Source organism: Humulus lupulus, chromosome 2 (assembly GCF_963169125.1).
Source record: "Humulus lupulus chromosome 2, drHumLupu1.1, whole genome shotgun sequence".
NCBI lineage: Eukaryota > Viridiplantae > Streptophyta > Magnoliopsida > Rosales > Cannabaceae > Humulus > Humulus lupulus.
Genome location: NC_084794.1, coordinates 13,502,788 through 13,527,670, shown reverse-complemented (window position 1 = coordinate 13,527,670; position 24,883 = coordinate 13,502,788). Strand labels below are relative to the sequence as shown.

At 32.7% G+C, this 24,883-nt stretch overlaps 3 protein-coding genes across 4 annotated transcripts; 2 read left to right on the top strand and 1 right to left on the bottom strand.

Annotated features, from left to right (window-relative positions):
• The first annotated feature begins 7,363 nt into the window (after positions 1 to 7,363).
• LOC133817325 (glutamyl-tRNA(Gln) amidotransferase subunit A, chloroplastic/mitochondrial) lies at positions 7,364 to 11,895 on the top strand. The gene is made up of 10 exons (XM_062249813.1): positions 7,364 to 8,195; positions 8,453 to 8,764; positions 9,076 to 9,255; positions 9,433 to 9,527; positions 9,869 to 9,944; positions 10,108 to 10,185; positions 10,576 to 10,669; positions 10,755 to 10,804; positions 10,951 to 11,064; positions 11,583 to 11,895. Exons 1-10 carry the CDS (start codon positions 7,626 to 7,628, stop codon positions 11,673 to 11,675), a joined length of 1,662 nt encoding a protein of 553 aa, XP_062105797.1. The 5' UTR covers positions 7,364 to 7,625; the 3' UTR covers positions 11,676 to 11,895.
• A 3,589-nt stretch (positions 11,896 to 15,484) lies between these two features.
• LOC133817324 (uncharacterized) lies at positions 15,485 to 19,516 on the top strand. Its single transcript, XM_062249812.1, has 8 exons — positions 15,485 to 15,713; positions 16,285 to 16,507; positions 16,618 to 16,755; positions 17,023 to 17,101; positions 18,417 to 18,485; positions 18,629 to 18,704; positions 19,015 to 19,071; positions 19,156 to 19,516. The coding sequence occupies exons 2-8, from the start codon at positions 16,337 to 16,339 to the stop codon at positions 19,244 to 19,246; spliced, it is 681 nt and encodes a 226-aa protein (XP_062105796.1). The 5' UTR covers positions 15,485 to 15,713; positions 16,285 to 16,336; the 3' UTR covers positions 19,247 to 19,516.
• Positions 19,517 to 20,390: 874 nt separating this feature from the next.
• Positions 20,391 to 23,027, bottom strand: LOC133817323 (V-type proton ATPase subunit D). Of its 2 annotated transcripts, none has more exons than XM_062249810.1 (2): positions 22,869 to 23,027; positions 20,391 to 21,396 (listed from the first exon to the last, which is right to left on the bottom strand). In XM_062249810.1, the coding sequence occupies exon 2, from the start codon at positions 21,382 to 21,384 to the stop codon at positions 20,599 to 20,601; it is 786 nt and encodes a 261-aa protein (XP_062105794.1). In that variant the 5' UTR covers positions 21,385 to 21,396; positions 22,869 to 23,027; the 3' UTR covers positions 20,391 to 20,598. The 2 variants fall into 2 exon arrangements, with proteins under 2 accessions (XP_062105794.1, XP_062105795.1); XM_062249811.1 differs by having other exon boundaries at positions 20,391 to 21,401; positions 22,869 to 23,026.
• Between the last annotated feature and the right edge of the window lie 1,856 nt (positions 23,028 to 24,883).

The window sequence follows — 24,883 nt, the reverse complement described above, 5'->3', positions numbered from 1 at the left end:
TGGGTTGTGATGAGGGTTTGATATAGATGATGTTTGGGGGTTGGATTGAGTGTTTGAATGAGGTTTGGGACTGGTTTGAAAGTTTGGTTTCGAGGAAAAACGCAGGGGAAGAAAGGTTGTTGTTTGCTGTTTTGCGTAAAGGGTCGCGGCATGGCTATGGTGAGCCGCGGCCTATGTTGATTTATGGGGAGGTTTTGCCTCTGTCTGAGGGTGTGCCGCAGCATGGCTGTGGTGAGCCGCGGCCCATAAGGGCATTTTTGGCCAGAAATGGGTTTTTGACTTGAGGATGCTAGCCTAAGGCCTCAGGGTTGATTCTACTACTCGGTTTAGTTTGGATTGATGTCACAGAGGCTAGATATTGGTTTGGGAACCTATGTTAATCATTTTTATTAATGGTGTCCCGTATTTGGTTATGACTAAGTGACCGCTAAAGGACTAAAAGTTGATCGTTCTCAAGGGTCGTTCTTTTAATCATTCTAGCTTGAATCTGAGGTAAGAAAATTGCACCCTAAGTATATGTGACGTGCATGGCTATTCTTGATGCATGCTGGTTGACTATTAAATGTGACATGCATGGCTATTATTGGTACATGTTGGATTGTTAGATATAATGCATATGATGCACGAGAAACATGTGATTAGGACATGCTTTATATACTGAGTATGATATCGTTCAGAGCTTGAGCCTCTGTGTTCGTGCATGGTCCTAATTGTACTTGTACTAGTTAAGTAAGCATACGAATATTGGACATGTGATATATGTTTAGTGGCATGGCTTACTTGTGTATGGCACTGGCTTATTAGTCAGAATCGGCAATGGTGTTAGATCCATCTGTGAAGCTGTGACTTATTAGTCAAGTTCACAGTGAGTTGAACACTGGTCGTGTTTTACTGACCTAAGAGTCAGAGATGGCATAGCGTTGCGAACGCCGAGCCAAGTGAAGATTAGATCTAATCGATATCAGCGTTGAATGACTCATATGGGGTATTAACGCTGGACCGACCCTAAGGTCGATGAACTTATAAGCGCTTGTCTGGTCTAAGACCAGTTATTCAGAGCCAGGGCATATGGCCCCGGTGACTGTTTGTCACATGGCTAGGGAACGCTGTTCCATAGTTATGACTCTAGAGTCAGGAGGAAGGTTATGTTGGTGACTAATCACCATGCACCTATCCTGTTAAAGCTAGTGAGATGCTCACTTATTTGTTAAGCCCTGGTGATCCTATCGTCACATGGCTAAAGGGTGTTGTTCCCATATTAGTGACTTTTGATATCTGTTAAGCCCTGGTGATCCTATCATCACATGGCTAGAGGGTGTTGTCCCCATATTTGTGACTTTTGTGATAGTCACCTATTTGTTTGGACTGTTGGTCCTGAATAGTTAATACAATCACTGTTGATATTATATCATGTTATATTGTGTTTTCTTGCTGGGCTTCGGCTCACGGGTGCTATGTGGTGCAGGTAAAGGAAAAAGAAAGCTGAACCATTCTTGAGTTGGAGAGCTTAGGTGATAGGGTGTACATATGCAGTTGCTCGTCCGCCACGACTGAGGTTTAAAGGGGAACTAGGGTGAAACCCTGTTTTGCCGCGTAGAACGGCCTGTTGTAAATATTTTCTTGTAATAGACTATAAAATTATAATTTTGGGATTCCAGCGTATATATATTAAACGTTCTAGTGAAACGTTACATCTTATCCAAAACTTTTAATCCCTAAACCGCTAATCATACTTAGTTACACGATTTTGCCAAATGACTCGATTAGCGAGTTTAGCACTGTTTACAAGGCACACCGTAACAGTCCCTGGAGTTGGGGCGTTACATGTTGCATCTGAGAATGAACAAGATGAATCTAGTGGTTTGAAAGATGAAACCAGTGGTTTGACAGATGAGACTAGGAGTTCGAGTTCAAGTGCTGAGATTGAAAACACTACAAGATTATATCACATGCATCCTTTAGTTGATTACCAATTGGTTAGAGACAGAGCCAAGAGAGAGATCAAGCCAATAACCAGATTTGGAAATGAGGTGGATTTTCCCTAAACACAGCTATTGTAACGGAAAATGCTCAAGAACCAGCAACTATTAAAGAAGCATTAATGAGCAAAGAGTCAAATAAGTGGAAAGCAGCCATGCAAGAGGAAATGGATTCTCATAGGAAGAACAAAACATGGGATTTGGTGGAAAGGCCAACAAAGAAGAAGGTTGTTTCTTGCAAATGGATTTTCAAAATTAAAGAAGGTATTTCAAGTGAGGAATCAGCCAGGTACAAAGCAAGAGTTGTTGCAAAATGGTTCACTCAAGAGGAAGGAGTGGACTATACTGACATATTCTCACATGTGGCTAAGTTTAAAACAATCAGAATTTTACTTTCATTAGCTACCATTCATGTTTTTGAGGTGGAGCAAATGGATGTAAAGACATCGTTTTTACATGGGAATCTTGAAGAAACTATTTTTATGGAACAACCTGAGGGATTTAAGGTGGAGAAACCAGGGAAAGTGTAACGACCTCCTTTCTTAACATACATATATAGTGTAAAAACAAATTTTAACCTAATTACGACAATATTGAAATTCTGAATTTACAAAAACTTTATAACCTCAAACCACACAATACTCACAACTAAATAAAAACTTTCTCTTACATACAAATCTTAATACTTTTATAAATCATTTTCGTGGCGTTACTACACCTTAACGTAGAAATGAAAATGTATCCAACTGATAAATTGAAAAGCTTTATGTAAATTACAAAGTTCATGAAATACTTTTAAAGCTTTAAGTAAATGATAAAGTTCACAAAATACTTTTAATGAAATATAATAAAACCAAGTTTCTTGTTTATTTATAAAATAGCATAGCAGAACTCCACTCCCTTCAGGTCAGCCCCATATGTACAGTCATGTTGGCTCCATGTATACTCATCAACGATTTATATTTGGGGCCTCTTACCTACAATACAAAACATTAACTGATGAGCTAAGGCTCAGTAAGCAGAATAACTACCTCATATGCATTAAAATAAACGTGCAACATGCTATGTATTCTCTTTCTTTCTTTCACTTTCCTTTCTTTTGGGCCCTAGAGGATGCTGCTGCCGGCATTACATAGGGAATCACATTCCCACCTGAACATAAACATGATAATAGGGAATTTCCCTCATAAACATTCATCATATAGGGACGTACATCTCCCTCCTTACATTTTTGGGACTTAGGTCTCCCAAGCAGCACCTCTACTTTAACGTTTTCAATAACTTGTCTGTGAACATTAAGCGTGCTTATGCATAATATAACATTCTTGAAAATAACTTATGCATAAGAACAATATGACAAATTAACATATAAAGCATATAAATGCACATAAGACACATAAAATACTTGTATTGTAGATGAGGATTCTACTTACCTTGTGTCTTGATAAAACAACCGAAATTGTTAGCTTCCTGGTAAAAGCATAAACTATTAACTTACATAAAATCTACATGATGTAATTTTAGTTTATAATTGTTGTTATTCTATTTTTCTTTTCTTCTTATTTTATTGTTTATTTTATGTCCAAGCATATGGTCATACTATAATTGTCCATGGCAAGATCCTGGTCTAAAAGTCGTGGCCATGGTCATGGTCATACGGAAATGTCCAGGTCATAGTATCAGTCCATAATAATAGGGAATAAGGTCATATAATAAAAGTCCAAATAGTCCAAAGTGTGACCATAGCCTATATAAGTTTAGTATTATAAAGATACATAAAAAAAATAGTTTATATTTCAATTTTGGCATTTGTAAAATATGACGACATGGTAAAATAATCCATATATAAATTTTAGCATTTTAATGGCATAGTAAAGTAATCTATATAAATTTTGGCATTATAATGGCATGGTAACATAATCCATATATAAATTTGGCATTATAGTAAAATAATCTATATATAATTTTTTTTTTGTATTATAACGGCATAGTAAAATAATCTATATATAACTTTTGGCATTATAACGTCATAGTAAAATAATCTATATATAAATTTTGGCATTATAACGGCATAGTAAAATAATCTATATATAAATTTTTGCATTATAACGGCATAGTAAATTAATCTATATATAAATTTTTGCATTATAACGGCATAGTAAAATAATCTATATATAACTTTTGGCATTATAACGGCATAGTAAAATAATCTATACATATATAATAACTAAATAACTGAAAAGAAAGGCTCGGGAAGAGCTTACCTAAAAGGTTTTCGTAGGCTAGCGTTACGGACAGAACTTCGCCTAGATCTTCGAGGTTTAGAACTTTAGAAGGATGTTAAGAAGATTTTTAGGTATAGTAAGAGAAAGGAAAATGAGGTTTTTGTGATTTCAAGATGGGTTTTGGAAGGGCTATTTATAGGAAAAACTTGGGATACTATTCTAATAAAATATTAAAAATAATAAGCATAGTGGAATAATAACATATTCAAAATATCAAGCATAGTAATTTGCTTAAGTCATCACTGTGTCACTACTGCATCAACATGTGGGACCCATGGGGTGGACCCCGCTGTGGGACCCATGTGGACCCTACTGTGGGACCCTTGCGGACCCCACTGTGGGACCCACTATGAATAGTACCCGGTGAATAGTAAAAAAATGAAAATTTCCCAATCTTCTTATATTACTTAGTCCAACATTTTTGACTCACAAACTTTTCTGAAAAAGTTTCTCTAACACCCATAAATTAATTATTCCCACCTGTTGGTTACTTCAACAACTTAGAATTGTTAAAATCCTATAATAGAAAACAACTATACCCCCAACGGTCATGATCACTATTCACCAACGGTCATAAACGGCTAGTTTTTGCCCTATAAATACTTGTTCCTTCAACCATTTATTTGCACAACTTCTTCACCTCTTAACCTTCTATAAAAATTCATCATCAAATCATGAATTTCTCTTTATTTTTCATAACTTTAGTGATTGTTTGCTTGTATTTAGCATCATTCTATGGGTATTATACTAATGAAATGCCCATGAATGTTATAGTTGCATATTCATTAGTTATTCTTCCACTTTACTTAATAGCTCTAGCCTTCGGTTAGCATTGTAATGCACTTAAAGGTATGAATAAAAACATCTTCTCTTATCTTTCATAATTGTTATAATTTGTAAAAAGAAATGGGAGTTACAGAAAGATCTAGTGTGTCAACTTAAGAAGTCACTTTATGGGCTGAAGCAATCTCCTCAGCAATGGAATAAGAGATCCGATATGTTTATTACCTCACTTGGGTTCACAAAATCCAACTTTGATGCATGCTTGTATTATAAGGACTTAGAGATAGTTGAAGTTATCTATCTACTAATATATGTAGATGATATGCTCTTGATTAGCAAGGAAAAGGAGAAAGTGAGTTGGCTGAAGCAAAAATTACACAGTGAGTTTGAGATGAAAGATCTCGGAATGGCAAAGAAGATTCTTGGCATTGAGATACATAGAGATAGATTGAAGAGGAAGATGGTGTTGTCACGAAAGGGATACTTTAGAAAGGTGCTACAGAAGTTCAATATGTTGGATGCCAAACCAGTAAAACTACCACTTGCAGGACACTTCAATTTGACAACTGATCAATCACCAAAGACAGAAGAAGAAAGGGAAAAGATGGCAAAGATACCTTATGCTATTGCTGTAGGAAGTATGATGTTTGCCATGATTAGCACAAGACCTGACATAGCTCATGCTATGAGTGTGTTAAGTAGATACATGTCAAATCCGGGGACTCAACATTGGGAAGCAGTCAAGTGGTTGCTGAGATATATTAAAGGTACAATGGATTGTGGGTTAATTTTTTCAGGACAGCAAAAACAAGCTACTCTAGAGGGATTTGTTGATGTCGATTATGCAGCTAATAAGGATAATAGAAAGTCTTTAACTTCTTATATTTTCCAGCTGAATGGTAATAGTATTTGTTGGAAATCTCAGCTACAATCCATTGTTGCAGTCTCCACTACAGAGTCAGAATTTATGGCAACTATCGAGACCTTCAAGGAAGCGATTTGGCTATAGGGATTATTACAAGAATTGAAGATTTTGAAGGGAAGAGCTACTGTTTTTTCAGACAGTCAGTCTTCAATACATTTGTGCAAAAATCCTTCATATCATGAGAAGTCCAAACACATTGATATCCGAATGTTTTGGATTAGAGAAAATATTGATAAACAAGTGATCAAATTGGAAAAGGTTCCCACTGAAGAGAACCCTGCTGACTTGGGAACTAAAGTATTGACTTTGGACAAGTTTAGGCATTGCTTAAACTTGATCCAACTTGGAGAGAAATGAAGAGGGTACTGAGCTAGGATGTCCACTCATCAATATTTAGATTCAAGTTGCAAGAATTAAGGTGGATTTGTGGAGTAATTCTCACAACTTTTCATTTTGTTGCAACAAACCTAACAACTATTATTTAGTTGTAACAATATTTAGTTGTCTAGGTGTCAAGTGACTATATAAGTTAGTCATTTATTTTATTTTGTATAGAGTGATTAATTTTTTTTTAGAAAAGCTAAGAGAGAGAGATCTGTATACGCGAGGAGAGAATTTCTTCGGAGTGTTTGAGAGTTCTTGGAGTATTGTATGAGAGTTAAGGTGTATGGTTCAAGAGAAGCCTTGACTGAGTTTTATACTCAAGAAATAGTTGCTCAAAGAAGGTTTGAGATCTTTGTGATTAGGCTTGTAAAATGATCTTTATAGTGGACTAGCTCTCCTGGATGTAAGCAACAAATTGTTGCTCAACCAGGATAATTTTGGTATGTTTTTTTTATTATTTGTTTTCCATTTCGCTTTGCACTCTAACTGTTTGAATTAAGTTTTGGTTTGCATTTATGTTTTTCCAGATCTGTTGCATCTGTGAGTTTTGGTGTTGAATCTATGTCCAACAAAGTTTTGATTTATATTAGAATTTTCCAGATTTGTTGTATCTGTGAGTCTTGGTGTTGAATCTACGTCAACATTATACTTTAAAAAAAATAACAAATATTTATGCTACAAAAAATAATATAATAATTTGAATAATTAATCTAGTCTCTATTGTTCCATACTGCTCATACATACCAAACAACATAAACGAGCTACCATCCTCTCTCTATCTGTCATAATTCTTCGTCCTTTCCAACCTCCACATCCATCCTAGTAGGATGATCCCACTCCCTACAAAACATAGCTAAATGGTCATTAACATAGAGTACCAAGTGAAAAAAAATATGAGTATTTACCTTAAGAATTGAAATATTTACTATCCACAGAAGAAGGCAATGTACCCTTTTTTTAATACCGGAGAATTTCCGTAAATAAATGGTTAAAACTATTTCTCGTATCTTGTCAAACAATACAAGCCGCCGCACAGCCACATAAGCCCTCACCTCACCTTGACTGAGTTCACTCACAGTTTGACAAAACCATTCTCTTCTCTCACTCGCCGTCGCCCGCATCCTCGCCGGTGTGTAGTGTACAGTACACCTTATTTAATCTGCTCAGTATAATCATGTTGTGTTGTTTAGTGTAATCGTCTTGTGTTTGAATTTGTTTCGAGTCTGTTAAGTATGGTGTAAAAATTCTGCTAAGCTTCAAGTTTTCAAAATGCTATCCACTATGCAACCTCCTCGCTCTCTCTCTTGCTTCCCCTCCAACCCAATCTTCCTCCTCCGCCGCCACCGCCACTCCTCCTTTAACTTCAAATCGCTCTCTTCCTTATCCTCACAACCCCTCACCCACTCCACCTCCACCTCCGCCCCCACCGACACCCACTCCTCCCAAATCCTCTCCCTTCGCCACTCCCTCCTATCCCGACAGCTCACTGCCACTCAACTCGTCAACTCCTTCCTCACCCGCCTCCGTCTCACTGAGCCCTCTATCAAGTCCTTCCTCCACGTCTCCGACTCCCTCCTGCGCCAGGCCCAGGAGCTCGATGACAAAATCAATAGGAATGAGGAACTGGGTCCCTTGGCTGGGGTCCTCGTCGGCCTCAAGGACAACATTTGTACCGCCGACATGCCTTCCACTGGTGGCTCTCGCGTTCTGGAGGGCTATCGCCCACCGTTTGATGCCACCGCGGTGAGGAAGATCAAGGAGCAGGGTGGAATCATTGTGGGCAAGACTAATTTGGATGAGTTTGGCATGGGTAGCACTACTGAATCCTCTGCTTTTCAGGTTCTTTTGTTTTTCTTTCTTTCTTTAAAATTATAAATATATAAAGTTATGCTATTTCCTGGGAGGGTTGCAATGTAAGTAGAAAGTGAAGAAGTTACTTAAGATTTAGAGTGTAGAAAAATCATATCTTTGGATGGCGTGGTGCTAATGGGAGATGGTGACAATAGCTCATCTCTCTTCTTCTCATGTTTTGCACTAGAGTGGTGAGTGGTGACTCGGGTTGGTTTACTCAGGTGGTGCATCTGTTCATTCATTAGGTGACTGCAAACCCGTGGGATGTTTCTAGGGTTCCTGGAGGATCGTCAGGAGGCTCTGCGGCTGCTGTTTCTGCTAGGCAGTGTATGGTGTCCCTGGGAAGTGATACTGGTGGAAGTGTAAGACAGCCAGCATCATTCTGTGGCGTTGTTGGGTTGAAGCCCACGTATGGACGTGTTTCAAGGTTTGGACTAATGGCATATGCATCCTCACTTGATGTCATTGGCTGCTTTGGTTCATCTGTTGCAGATGCTGGGATTCTTCTTCAATCAATTTCTGGTCATGATAGACTTGATGCTACTAGTAGTAAACAAGTAAGGAATTTCCTCTATTTTCTAAATGTACTATATCTTAATATGGTTCAATGGATAACATATGCAAATTTGTCCAAACAAGTTAACGACAGTATATGTTTTCAACTATTCCTATGCAAGTTCTGAGCAAAATAGTTTTATTGCCAAAATGCTTGGTTTAAGCATCTTGTTTACATTCCACAATCCGAATTTGAATCTGAAGACTAATGCAAGGGGAATATCATTTTATTGAACTTTTCTGCAGTACTCTGAAATGCTAGTGCATTATTGTTATCTGTTATGTTTTTAAATTTTGTCAATGGTCTTTTCAGGAGGTTCCCGACTTCACTTCTCATATTACTTCAATTAATTTTTCGGAATCTAAGCCTTTGAAGGGGCTGAGAGTTGGCCTTATCCGTGAAACTATTGATGATGGTGTTGATAATGGAGTAACTACTGTGATCCGTGGTGCTGCTTCACATCTTGAAGAATTAGGATGCTCTGTGTCAGAGGTTTGCTTTCTATGTTATTAATTTTCCTTTTCAACTTTTTGTGGGATTTTTAAACTTTTATGTTCTTTAATATCTGATTGACATATCTTTGGATGTTCAGTTGTAGCTTTGTAGGTTTTGTTGCTGTCTATGTCTCTTTTAATAGCTGTGACAATCTCGTTGACTGTCCACTTGCAGGTTTCATTACCGTCTTTCTCCCTCGGGTTGCCATCCTACTATATTCTTGCTTCCTCCGAATCATCTTCTAACCTATCACGTTATGATGGGGTCAGGTAATCTATCATGTTACTCTTCCTTTTTATTGATGAATGGTGTGGAAAAAAATAGTAGTGGTAGCATTTTTGTGACAATATTTAGGATTAGGAGTACATATTAGCTTTGTTCATTTTCAAACTTAAGAGCAATGTTTTTAATTAATTCCAAAGTAAAGAGTAAAAATAGGGGCTAAGGTTTACTTGAGTGGTACAGACTACAGATCTCTTGCCTCTACATTGAAAATTTAACAAAATCACTACTGCAACATTGTTTTAAAATTCTTTCTTTATATTTTGTATTTTTTTAATTTTAACCTTTTAAATATTAGTTTTTGCTTGACTTTTATGGGAAAATACAGGTATGGAAATCAAGCTGCTGCGGAAGAGTTATACTCTCTATATGGGGATTCCCGAGCCAAGGGATTTGGTAATGAGGTACAAAGTAGTCGATTGGCTAGTCGGAAGCTTTTTTGCAATTTGTTTGGTTCTAAGTGTTCTGTGAATGGAAATAATCTGCCAGTTATTATCTAGACTTAGGTGGAACTGTGCAAGTAATATTTTGGTTAGTGACTTGAGTAACTTGTTAAATTATTTGCAGGTCAAAATGAGGATATTAATGGGAACATATGCACTTTCTGCTGGTTATTATGATGCATATTACAAGCGTGCCCAGCAGGTAGCCAGATCACTATGCCAAGTGTTGCAATTTTTGGAATATTAATTAATTTATTAACATGTGAATTGTGAAAGCATGGTTTGGTGGCATGAGTCCCTTAAATTAGTTCATGCATCCCAACACCATAATACTGAAATAGATTTGAATCAACAGGCTTTTCACCACACACCAGAAGATAATTTGTTCTTGATAGATATGACCCACTTTTGATACCCTGTCTATTATATGGCATGGCAGTGTGTACTTTAGCATGTTAACATGAACATTAGTACGTAATATTGAACCTTATATTATTGCTTGTTTCTTATGTGGTTATTATGTTCACTCCATGATTCTTTAAATGTCCTTTTCTTACTTAAGAGGAAGTTAATGAGTGTATTAGTGTTGCAGGTGAGAACCATTATACGGAAAAGCTTCAAGACTGCTCTCGATGAACATGACATCTTAATTTCACCTGCTTCCCCATCTGCTGCTTATAAGATTGGTACGCTGCTTAGAATGTTTTGCATTTGGATTATCTTATAAGTTTTACTATCGCTAAATCACTCATATGTTTATTACTTTTACAGGTGAAAAGAAAAACGACCCATTAGCAATGTATGCAGGCGATATAATGACGGTGAGCATTTGAGTGCTATTTATGATCTAATTTGATATAATTATTATTTGTTTTTGGCTTAAAAAAGAAACAACTTGCCTCTAATTTGTTTTGATTTGAGGAGAGATGAAGTGAATACATGTGATACTAATATGTCCTTTATGCAGGTCAATGTTAACTTGGCAGGTTTACCGGCATTGGTTTTGCCTTGTGGATTTGTGGAAGGGGGCTCAGCAGGCCTTCCTGTTGGTCTTCAAATGATTGGTGCTGCATTTGATGAGGTATTACCTGTAACTGATTATAGTATATATTACACTTGTGATGCTTCTTTTTTTACACATTCCTTCTGGTAATTTGTGTCAATTATGACTGGGGATATTTATTTGGGTAAATAAACATTTGGTATACAGATTTCAGATTTGGTACCCTTTAATCTAAACTCGTACATATTTGATTACCTAGACTCAAATTTGATCAATATAACTAAACCATCTTCAGTTACAAGTAGTTAAATTTGAATTTGAAATTCATATAATTGAATGAAAGTAGTTTGGTTATATTAATCAAATTTGCGGTCAAGGTACCAAATAAGTATAATTCAAATTGCAGGGTACTAGATGAGTATTATTGAAAACATAGAATACTAAATATGTATTTCGATAAAACATATGGTAACAAATGAGTATTTACGTTATTTATTTTTTGTTTCATTTTAATACTACTGGTTACCTTTTCTTTAATTTAGAGAATGATTTTCCTTTTGGAACTAAAGTTAAGTCATTTTGTATCATGGTCACAGGGAAAATTGCTGAAAGTGGGTCATATTTTCGAGCAGACCCTTAAAAATTGCAGATTTGTTCCTCCGCTAATAGCAGATGATGTTGCAAGCTAAGTTAAACCACCATTGATCTTTTCTTTGTTCAAGTAGTCAGAAAGCACGGCCACTTTGTCATTGCATAGCTAGTTGATATCCATGGGAAACTTTTCTAAATTAAAATTTGTATAATTTTTTAATTTAATCTTTTTTAAAAATAAATTTCATTTTACATCTTAATCAACAATTATTTTGTCATAAATTTGATTAAATAATGCTAACTTGTTGATTACCTTGATTCAGTTGTTACTATCTTCTTTTTGACAGAAAGTTACTGTCAATTTTAAAGCTGGATAGAAAATTGTACAAAATACTTGAACATGAAAATAGAAAAAATAGAAATTACAACATTCGTTAATATAAGAACTAATTATATCTCATTATATGAAAAAAGACAACTAAAACAAATTATAATTAGCAAAGTTAAAGCTACTGCATCATTCCAAAGTTGATCTCATTTTTAATACTTTATATATTTGTTATTCTCATCACTAATTTTATATTTAGTTGATTCAAATTGAATTCATGAAGCAAAACGGTATGGGAAAAATGAAACTGGAATATATTCATAGCAAAAGCAAGTAGTGCTTGAATGGGAAGAGATTTTAAGTTGTTCTTTCAAGGAGTGTTTGAAACATAGCCAGTTCTTCCCAAGGCAAGGGTGTTTGGAGAGAGCAAATATCTTCAGCAATTCTAAATTTGTCAAATAGATAAATAAATAAAAACACTTAGGTCCTTTGGTATGGTATAATCTTTTTATGGGAATGGTGTTTGGTATGGTATAATCTTGTTATGGGAACGGTAATCTTTAATATTATCATGATGTTAAAATGTGGATTCTCAACCTTCTCATCAATCATAATTCATTGGATTCTAGGTATTATTAATTTTAAATTATTTTTTCATAATAATGTAGAAGATTTTTGTGATTGACCTAACACTGTAATTCAATTTACAATAGAGTTTACAAGTTTCTAGATAATATTAAACGCCTTGACGGATTTACATTAGTTATCTGAATTAGTATATGTTTAATTAATGAATTAATTTATTATAATCATAACTCAAATTATAAAATATAAATTATTAAGAAAATTCTATGTAAAAACTATTTAAAACTCAAAATTCTTGAGATTCGCTCACCGCCAAAATTGTTAGAACTAAGAAATATGGGTTGGAGGTTGTTGAACCTTTGTCTTCTCCAAATTCTGTATAAATTATTAGATGGAGCGGGACAAAGCTAGAAAGTAAAATTAGAGTAATTTAAAAAGTATAAATTATTAAAAAAATTAATCTTAAAAACTGATTGAAATGCAAAATTTTAAAGGCATGAAGATTCGCAAGAAGACATTGGCGCTAATTGCTTCTAGAGTCCTGAACAACTATGTTAAATTTAAGTTTCAAAACTTTTTTTTGGTATAAATTTTAAGGTGGAGCACAAGCAAGGTCAAAATATTAAATTAGACGGAACAATTTAAAAAATATAAATTATTATAAAAAATTCTTCATAAAAATTAATTAAAATACAAAATTTGAGCATGAAATTTGAAAGCAAATTCTTGAGATTTGTTTTGTCATGGGAATCACAATAGTATCACCATTCTTGAAAATATATTTCCCAAACATCCTAAATACCATAATATAAAATAAATACCTGAACTCTAGAATTTGTGTTCAACTAAATAAGAAGAAAAAATGAATTAGCATCAAACCCAATAGAAGTTCTATTAAGATATCAATTAAAAACATTGAGTCATATTATCCAGAACTATCATGCTCAATTGAGCTACAAATAAAAATAAGATTGATCATCATCGAACTCTATCATAAACTATCATTGAGCTTTGTCAAACTATGTCGAGCTACATAGCCATTAAAACCTAAACAAAACATATAATACTATCGAGATATGCCAAGCTCTATCGAGCTCCAAGACACAAACAATCATCAAGCTACGTTGAGATACATCGAGGCCCATCAAACACTATCTTCTACATTAGTAATTACTTTATAATCGAACTCTATCAAGAAAAAAATTGTAAAAAGAATACAAAAAATGCAGAAAAAATCCAGTTCTGAAGGAAAAATAAAACATACAAATATAGACACAAATTTATTCGAAATAACAAAATAAACGTTTAAAGAGAACACCCATCACTACAGTGAAGCCATATATGTACTTACCAATAATTTTTTCTTCTAAGAACACTAAAACATGATGGTGCCATGGTATTTGTGACAAAACTTTGTGTAAACTTTAATACTTAGTGCCGTAGTGATTTTTGGTGGTTGGATGTGGTGGTGGTGGTCGGATATAGTGAGAGAGAGTAACCAAAAGGACATAATAGGACATAGAAAAATGTCTGAGGTAGTTTTGTCTTAGTATTGAAATATTGTCATATTGTAGGTGTGACAATTTTGTATTAAACCCCCACTCGAAGTATAGTTTTCTAAATTTCCCAAAATAAAAGAATAAATTAAAAGGCTAAAACTATTTTTGGTATACTCTCACACAAGTTATCACTTTCACGATTTGGATTTAGAAAGAAAGAAAGAAAAAAAACAATTACTGTTAGTAGCTCTAAAATATTTGATAATATATTAAGAGACGTATGATGTATGAAGAGCACATCACTTGACAGTGAACTAAAGCTATAGTAATGAAAAAAATTATCAGGCGGTGACATTTAGGATATTTATTTGTTTTTGTTTTTGACTAAATTTAAAAGTGAGATATATCCATAATTGTAACAAATATATATATATATATCCATAGTTGTAACAAATATATTAGAGAAGATAGTATTAGAGTATTGCTAATAATTACTAGTGTCAAATACTATTATACATTGTTATTAGTACAATTTAATATTGAGTCCTACATATTTTATTTTAGTAAATATCATAAAGTATTTCTAATCAATTAGAGTGTTAACTTATGTGATATTCGTACCAAATGCCAAATAGCAACACTTACAATTTCATGACAAAAAAAATAATTAATTATAATTTATGATAGGGGTAGGCAATATCCAAACCAATCCATTACACCGAACCAATCTATTCCAATCCAATTACAATTTTTTTTTTTTAATATCTAATTACAATTGAATCAGATTGGATTTGAATAATTATATTATTATTGGAATGGATCAGATGACGGATGACACTGTCAAAATCAAATTAAAAACAGATCCAATCCAATTAAATATAATATATATTAAAAAATAATAAACTATTTATATTTCTTTAAAAATATATTTTAAAAAACATTTATATTTCTTTTATTATATTATTATTGACTAATTATTATTATTCCCTTATACACTTTCACATCTAATTAGAGGAGAAAACATTAAAAATACGCATCTATTCTCCTCATTATTTCTTATTTCTCATTTTAAGTGATTCTTTTGTATAATTTTAAGTTAATATTAAAAATCAAGTTCTAACTCAGTTTCGAAAAAAAAATCAGGTTCAAACTTGTAATACAATTAAAAAACTAAATCAATCCAATTAAATTGGATTGTATTTTGATGCTTAATTGGATTGAACTGGATGAAGATTTTTAAAATTCACCATTTAATTGGATTTGATTAGATTAGTACAAAGATATTGAATTGGATAAGGTGCCAACTCAAATAAAATCTCTACAATAATAAAAAAAAACCTCCAAAATATTAAATGTGTAGACATAAATTATACACCAATACTAACTAATGACATTTATTAATGATGGGTAAAAGTAACATGCTAAATAAGTGTCGGTAATGTTTTGGTATAATTGCCGTTCAGATTTTATTATTACTCTAAATAAATAATAACTAAGATACGCGTGCGCAAGATAGCATAGGCGGAAGAGTGTTGTTTTCGATGATAAAAAGTGAGACACGTCGCTCAACTTGCGTCGTAACCGTGAAGAAGGGAAGCTGAGGTGAGCGCACGCCTCGTCACCCTCTCCCTTAACCCGGCGCATGTTAGCGAGGTCAAATAATTCTGTTTTGTCTCCGATTCTTTCCTAACGGTTACGCTCTCTTCTCCGTCTCCGATCCCTTGGTCAGTCCTCCTAATATATATATATATATATGTATATATATTTCTTTTGGGGAGTAATTGTAATTTGTGTATGTGTTTTTTTTTCATTATTGAATTTGGATCCTATCGATTCTGATTTCGATGTCACCGGTATTTATATTTGATATCTATCCAAGATGTGGTGATGTTTCAATTTATTAGAATTTATTTAACGATCTGTTTTTATTAATTTCGTATAATGTCTTTTTTTTTTTACAATTAATTTATTTTTTATTCGAGGAGGAACAGAAGTGGACTCTTTTTTTTTGGTTGAAGGGGTTTCATACAAGTTAAATTAGTTGACATTAGTTTATTTTCTGGGATATAATTTTTTTTTCTTTCTAAATGCCCATGTAACCACTTTTTCAGCTTTCTGAGGATCAAAACAGTAATTGTTTTTGTGTTGAATGAATCCAGTGTTTGTTGTTCTTGTGTTTACTACATTTTGTGTGGTTCTGAGCCTTGATTTTATGTTCAGCCATTGAAAGCTTTGTTCTTTGCTGAGTTCAGCTTAGTAAATTTAGCTTCTCTGCTATATTTAAAAACTTTTCAGGGAGTAGCCAGAAGAGAATTGTTTAGGTAACACAGCTGAGGATAGTAAAAACATGGTCATTGGGAAAAGGAAGCCTACTTCTTTGGTTGATCTGTGTGTTTATACAGCTATAGATAATGTGAGGTACCTCGGAGATGTTGGTGAAACAGATTTGGATCTCCTTGATCGAATACTACCCCATTGTACAGTTGACCAATTGGAGCATATAGAGAAGAGTACAGAAGTAAGAATGGCTATGCTGTTTTTAATAATAATAATGAAAAAAAAACTGTAATGTTTTGGTTAGGTTTTTGTAAGAGTATCGTGACATGTGCTTTCTGACTATTCTTGCAGGGAAGAGATCTGAGTTCAATAACTGATAAGTTGTGGAAGAAATTCTATGAAATAAAGTTTGGTGTTGAGAACACTAAGCTTGTTGTTGAGAGGATGAGGCAGAAAAAAGTGGTATTTAAATGGATGCAATTGTATGAGGTGGGTTTCCTTCCTGGTATTCGTTCGAAAATTAATTTAAGCAAGTTTCCATGTAAAGTGATCATTTATATATTTTATATGTTTGTATCTTGAATTGCACAGCAAATTTTGTAATTAATTGGGATTTTTCTGTTGCTTCACGCACTTGTTTGCATGTTTATACACCTACGTAGATAAGTAATTAATCAATATAACTCTAAGTAGGGAAGTTATATGAAATATTCACTTTGCTCTGATTTACATATTCTAACTTGATTGTATTTCCAGGCAAAAATGAAGGATGCAGCTGAGGCGCAAAATAAAGCTTGTGATCGAATTGCACAACTATATAAGAAAGAAAATGCCAGTAAGTTATACGTTCTCTATTAATCTATATCCAATCTTGGCAACTTTTTATGTAAATACATATATTATTTTATTTAATATTTTTCATCAATTTTACCCGAAGGCCAAGTCTTAAGTCCCTTTGGATGAGCTTCCTCTGATTGCCTGTACCTTCTGCTGAAGCTTTCTTGGATTCTATCACCAATCTCTTATTTGCAAACTTGAGATCAAAATTGAATCCTCCACCTAACCTCGAATCTTTGGGAGGCAAGAAACTCTAGCATATTGCTAAGTAGATCCCATGAGGAATCATTCCTAAGGCCTCTTGGTTTCTTGGATACTTTCTATACAACTGATCTTTTGATAGAAGAATAGAATAGAAGACAACTGTATTGTATAGCCACAGCCAGGACACTACCCTTGGTCAAGCAGGTAAACGAGAAACCCAATAACTCTCTCCTTAGAGCACGTGCTTTAAATCATCATTACATATTCCATGTCCCTGATCAACTCTCTACTCTGCCCTTTATTCACATCCATAACAAAGAATTCACTGACCCTGGAATAAACTAATTGTAGGACTAAAAACAAGGTGGTAAGTGGTTACTGAAATTACACCTGCAGACCCCAAAATAACCCTTAGGTACACCTGGACCCATACCCTGCTAAAATCTCTATCAAATTAGCTGTTTCTTTATCCCAAGTTTGTATAACCTATTGGAAATCTATCATAATTCAGCGATTTAGCTAAAAACAAGAGGAGACTAACTTTATAGCAAGATATCCAGCTCTAGTTTCTACTCAATTCTAATTGAGTGCTATATATGTTTAACAATATTTGAGAGGAGAAAACAGTTTCTTTACTTTAAAAGTATATCATTTGGTATTTTAGAACTAATTCTATTTCACTCTTATATAATTAGCATTAACCAGATCCAAAAATTGGGTGGGGGTTGGAGGAGGCATCTCAAATTGTTTTGCTTACCAACTATTTTTCAGTGTTTGCTGATAGAATAATGAAACCCACCTATCTGTAGACTGTGACTATAAGGAAACCAAGAAAGTACTTCTAAATTATGTGTATATATTTTTGTACTATAGCCATTTAAATTTGATATGCTCTCTTGATGAAGTCTGTGCTAGTTATCCTGGAAGGAGCCTTAGATAAGGATTGAATGGTTTGTGATGTGATTTTATCACTTATACTACCTACATTGGTGCTATGAGATTAAAGTGGAATGTGATATTTATCTCTCAACAATTACACTTATGTACTCTGATTCAGAATATTGTTCTAAATTTCCCTGGTTTAAACTTTAGTTGTTTTACATTTGTAGGAAAACAAAGTCGACAAGTTCAACTCTGCACAAAGGTTCCTCCATCGAGCAAAAGAAGCTTCTTTGGAGGTAAATATGTTTTCTTACAGTTGTTTCTCATAGTTCTACTAGTTTTTTGATATAAGCTTCGGTTTACCAGAGCCATTTCAAGCTGTTGGCCTAACATGTTAAAGAGGATTGGCAGTAAATTTAATATGTTATTTCTTTTATAGGCAGTGGACCTGGCTATAACGTTTCCAACGTGAAGAGCAACATTATGAAGAAAGCAAAATTAGATTTTCTTAAGTGGTATGCAAGTGTGCACTATTTTCTTTGATAAATTTTGTGCTTAGCTAAAACAGAATTATTGGAGTCTCTCTTCTCTGGTTTTAATCCAATATGACTTGCTTCCCAATACAATACATTCTACTTCTTTTTTTCTTGGTTTTCATTTTCTAGTGAAATATTTTATTTAGTTAGATGTATCCAATTCGAATCATCAAAATGCTTTACTTACATAATCATTTTTCATTTTTCTTGCGGGTACATTTCATCATCAGACTCGTTAGATTTTCTGTGATTTTTGGGTAATGACTATTGACCTTTTTCTTATGAACAGTAATGAGGTAAAAAATATTGCAGCTATGAAGAGAAATGCTGTACAGACAAATCATGGGTATAAATCTTCAGCTGTTACTGTTTTCTTGGTACATTTATGAGCTACCATTGTCTAATTTTTATGCTTCACTGCATGGCACAGTGCCTCTCCCAGTAAGAAGCCAGGTGCATATTCTGGGAAAGATGTAGCTTCAACTTCCAAACACACCAAGCCTGTACCAAGGAGATTTTAGAGGCATCTTTTATAAAATCTATGGCTTTATTCTGAATAGAGCAATGTTTGATTCGTCAAATTGTGCAATAAATTATGGAATAAAACATTGCTCTTCCTTCAAAGAAACTTGGGCAATTCGATCTAATGTTAATGTCTTCACTTTCACATGCATTATCTCATTGCCCTTCCTAGAAGTGGAAATTCATGTTATCCTTTGCTTGCTGATAAAATTCCAGTTGTAACATTTTAGTTTGTAATATAGAATAATTCAGTTTTTTATTCTGTTTTATATGGTTCTTGTAAGGTTCTTTTGTGGAATGAAGAAATCCTAAATATTATAAGCGTATAAAGCATAATTAAGTAAAAATTCCACAAAATTTAATTACATAATAGAAAGGGTATAGGTAGGTTTTTAACCATATTTATCAGTAACTTTGAAAATAAATTAAAAGAACTCATTTGGAACTTCAAACTATAATATAATTTTTCCCAAAATATATAGAATTGGACTGTAGAGGCATAACATTCTATAGAAATCCTCTATATAAAAGATAAAAATTGTGATTAAAAAAACGATATATACATGGAAATATATTACAATTGATATATTAGGTGAAAGTTTCATTATAACACAATATCTTTGGAAAGAAAGAGATGAAGAACTAGAAGGAAAGAATCTCATTCAAACTCTCCCCAAATCCTTGTCATGTATCTATATATCAAGTCCAGTGAAGAACTTTCAACAAATCAAAAGCCTAGAAAGAAAGAAAATCAAGTGCAGGCAGGACCAGGACATTAAAAAACTAAGTTTAAAATTCAAAGCACAATGTTAACTTAATTATACTCTTTCTCCATTTTATAAATACACATTAAAGCAATTCAAAATACTCATTAGTAAGACAGCAAGGACAATAGACTGAAAATCCAAGTTTAGATTTTGATGTAGGAAACTTGATTCTCACTTCTCAGAAATAATCCTGCTCATTTGCGTCTTTCTAATCTAGCTCAAGTAAATAATTTTTTTAAAATTAACTTGTGTTTTTCAAACTTTCCAGGCATAATCCTGAAACACTAGGAAATTATTTCTGAAACTACAAAAGTGAGAACGATTACAATGAACTATCTTTCAGATTTGGTTTTATGAGGCATAAAGCAATAACCAATAAAAAAATAAAACCTTGCATAATTCAAAACCCTGAAATGATTATGAAAGTTGGCCATAAATAATACACAATAAATAGAAGCATACAGGGAGCTTTTTATTCAGAACCGAAGATTGTCCATAGTCGAAACTTTCCACCTCTGTACCGGAAGCAGAGAAAGAGCCACACACTCTAAGAAAGAACATAACAATATAAACTTGTACCCATATCAGAAAATTACATCTTCATCCTTCTCTGCGGCACCAGACAACATGTTGTGAGCTGCATGAAGTGAAATTCCTCTCTTAAGAGAAATCTGCTCTGCAGCCTGCTCCTCAGAAAAGTTCTTGGCAGCTGCCATCTGTCTCTCAAGTTCCCTTTTCTTATAGCCCTGAATCTTCTTTAACCTGAAGAAATCTTCCCTTTCCAGCTCATCCAACTCTCCCTTGATATAAGTTATGGTATTCTCTATTCTCGGTTTCACAACATTCTCCAAAGCATTAACACGGCGATTTGTTGTCTTGATTGCTTCATCGAGAGTTAAAAATGATGTTTGAAGTGAGGCAAGCTCAACAAGAACCTCAATTGCTTTCACATAAGCAGCACGGCACAGTTGGATCTGTTGTCCACCACGGGCCAATCCGGTGAGGTCATTCTTGGTCTCACCCTCAGTAAAATAATCAAACTTCGGAAGCTTAACACCAGCAATGTTCTCTTGCCTTGATCGAACTTTAAGAGATGCAGTTTGAACATTCTCCAGGACAATGTGCTTGATGTTCTCACCGGCAACGTATTTGGCCTCAGTTAGCGCAAACGATGAAGTTTTCATCACATCTCCCATAGCTTCTTTCGTTGACACTATCTTTTTCAGAATCGTACGAAACTGCACAGTTAAAGCATCACTCTTTTTCTTGAGAAGAGCATGGCCTCTTGTTGCACCAACAAGACGTGCTTTCATAACTCCCAGCATAGTAACAGTTGGAACTACATTCAATCGCTGATTTTGCCCAGCCATCTTTTAAAAAATCTACACTAAAACAGAAATACCAATCAATATGAGAAAAAGAAATTCTAGTACTGTAATTGTAAGGAAAATTAAGGAGAAAATAACGTTTCATAAGAAATAAAACATAACAACATTACACAGAAAACTATAGAAACTAACCATGGATATTCATAGAAGCAAAACTTCTAGAATAAATGACGGTTGTGAAAACATAAGCAAGTGTTCTTCAACGATTAAAAAACTTTTGGTAGGTAAGAATCTAATGAAAATAGATCAAAACAGCACAAAAGGTTTTCTAACAGGACTTAAACAAAGAGCATGTGAATATAAAATGCCAAGGAAAGAAAATCAGTTTCTAAATATGACAATTTAAATAAAAAATGCCAAGCAAAGTGTGCTAGCTTCTAAATTTCAGGCAGACTAACGATTCTATCTACCAAGGTTTGGTCTTCTTAAACACCATAATCTGCCTCAAATTGTTTAAATTGATATTTTGAAAATAATGTATACCTTATAAATTCTCAAGATCAATCCAAACAAATAGAGTGTTGAATTACAAAATTTGTTAAACAAAATGAAATTGAGGGTGTGAAGTATATTATCCCTGTACAATCTGATAAACAGTACACCTACTTGGATATAATCAAATCCGGCTAATCTGATTAATCCATTCCTTCTTAACGGACAAAAAGAGTTCACTATTTATTTCTTTTTTGATAAAGAAAAAAAATGTTGGTCACTAGTTGGATGGTGTTTTCGGTACCTAATAGATATCTCTATTCTATCCTCTCCTTATATTCCTCAATGTCAATGCTCCATCGACCAATACTATTACACACACAATTTCTTATTTTAAATAAACTTTTCTTGTTTCACATAAAAATATCAGACAATGAGTAGTGTAGTAATCATGGTGAGTTATAAACATATATGTTCTTCACAAAATCAAGAAAACGTGAATTTGTTGTAATCTTTTACAACACAAAATTTCAATCAGTGGGTCCTACGGATTTTCAGTTTTCAAAATGGTAAAATCAGTTCCGAATTCTCAATCAATCAAGCCCTTAGTCTCTCTCTATGCAACTAAGGACTATGACTTCGGCTAGGATCTTATCCCTACTTCACAAAATACCCAGTTAAAATTCTCTCAGATCTCACTCCTCAGCTTTACCCATTCTCAAACTCGTCAAGCATGTGAACTGAAATACTAAAACATTTTCTGAGCCCACAAAACAATCAATCATATTCGTATGGGTTCGTAGTAGATTCTGACTACTCCCGATCAAGCCTCCCCAAATTGAGGTTTTCACAGATGTTACAGATCAAGATCAACTTCAAAACAATCAAAACCATTGTGATTTGTGATTGAAATCGAATTCATCTTCCTAAAGTTATCGCCCCCATAAGAAGGTCTCGCATAAAACTCAATTCCAAGTGAATTCGAAAAGAGTCGAAATCTCAAAGTGTTTTAGAAGCAGAAGGAAGAAAAATACCTGAGAGAAGCTTCAGTTGAGGAGGAAAATCGGATGAGAGTGATCACACACTCTCTGTTTCTCTCTCTAAACAAATCAGAATTTCGCAGAAACTGACGGGTCTGTCTGGTTTAGGGCTCTCTCTTTCTTCTCAAGTTTCTTATAATTTGTTTTCTATATAATTAAATAGGACAGGACATGGGACGATATATCTACGATTCAGTGACTAAATTATAATTAAAGGGAAAATAAAAACAATAAATAAATAATAAGAATAAGAATAATAACTTTTTTTTACTATCTGATCATTTTTTTAATTATTAAAAAAAATATATGTGATATCTGTAATTTAGTAAAGTTCCATTCACGATCCAACAAGACATTATTTTGAAAATTATCTTCCAATCTAATTTGTTTTATTATCTTATCCATTTTTCTCATCATTGATTTTCAATATTTCATGTCAATTTTCACTATATATTTTTTAATAAGATGATAAAAATGTACTAGGGTGTTCATAATAAATTTTAATTTAAGTTGGGTATGTAATCTATATTAAATTTAAAATAATATTATCCCGATTGGATTATTATATTTGTAATTGAATATTTTGAAATTTTATACCCAACTCTAATCAAATTATAATCTAGATAAAAATAACGTGAAAGACACGTTTATTTAGTTTTAAAGTTATAAACATTCTTATTCAAACATGTATTTATTTATATTATTTTTAATTATCATATAAATTTTAAATAAATAAATAATATCATATAAATAAATAAAATATGTTTAATATAATGTATGACATAAATATATTAAAAAATTAGGGTAAAATATTATTTATAATTTTAATAAAAACTGGTTCACTTTTTTTCAATATATAGTATAATAAATTACAGTTTATAATATATATATATAAATATTTATATCAATAATCTCTACATGACATCTAAACACAACATTGACATAAATATATATTTATAATAATATAATAAAAAATGGAAAAATTCATAGTGTAGAGTAATATACATGCATCAACTATTTTTAGTTTCTAATGTAATTCGCAATATCTTTGGTGAATTTGATGAAGAAAAAGAGCTCCAATCATATTAATATTATACATGGATTTTAAATTTAAGTTTGTTGCTATTTTTTTTAAAGAAGTTTGTTTCTAGTTGATAGTAGATTATATTATGTTATATGTATAATATGATAATATTCTAATAAGTGAAATTTAAGTTTAATTCAATTTTGTTTAAGTTATAAAACAATATAGTTTTATTATTTTTAAATAATTGTCATTATAAAATATTTCAAAAATATATTATTATAATTTATTTATTTAATTTGATTTAAGTTTAAATTATGTTTACAATCTACCTTTAAATATAAGAATATTTTGTTATATATAAAAATATTTCATTAAAGTTAACAAAAACAATTGTTAAAACTAAAAATTTCCGTTATCTACACACGATATAGATTCGTACCAAAATGAGATTTTTATTATGGTTATTCATATATATTTATTAAATTGTTAAATATCTTAAATTATTAAATATAATAAAAAATAAATATAAATATAAACTCAAAAAATATCTTATAAAACTATCTATGGGTAATCTAATAATAAAATTTAAAATAAATATAAATATAAACTCAAAAAATATCTTATTTATTTTTTTATAGAAATAGTGTTTTGAAGTGATTTTAGAGTGACACATAATTTTCTTGAAGCTCTCCTTTATATAGATACTAGATACAAGCAACGTGCAATATGCATGTTTGCTTAATTTTATTTATAGAATTTATTAATTATTTTTATTAAATTTATATTAATGTCATATAAATTTTGAAATAAATATCTTATTTTAATTAAATAATTTATTTATTTTTGTTTAAGTTTATGTTTGTTCTATTTTTTGAATTTGGGAGTTACAACAAAATATTATATATTATACATTTAATGTAATATTAAATATTATATATGGATTTTAAATTTAATTTTCCTGCTAATTTTTTTAAATAAAAAT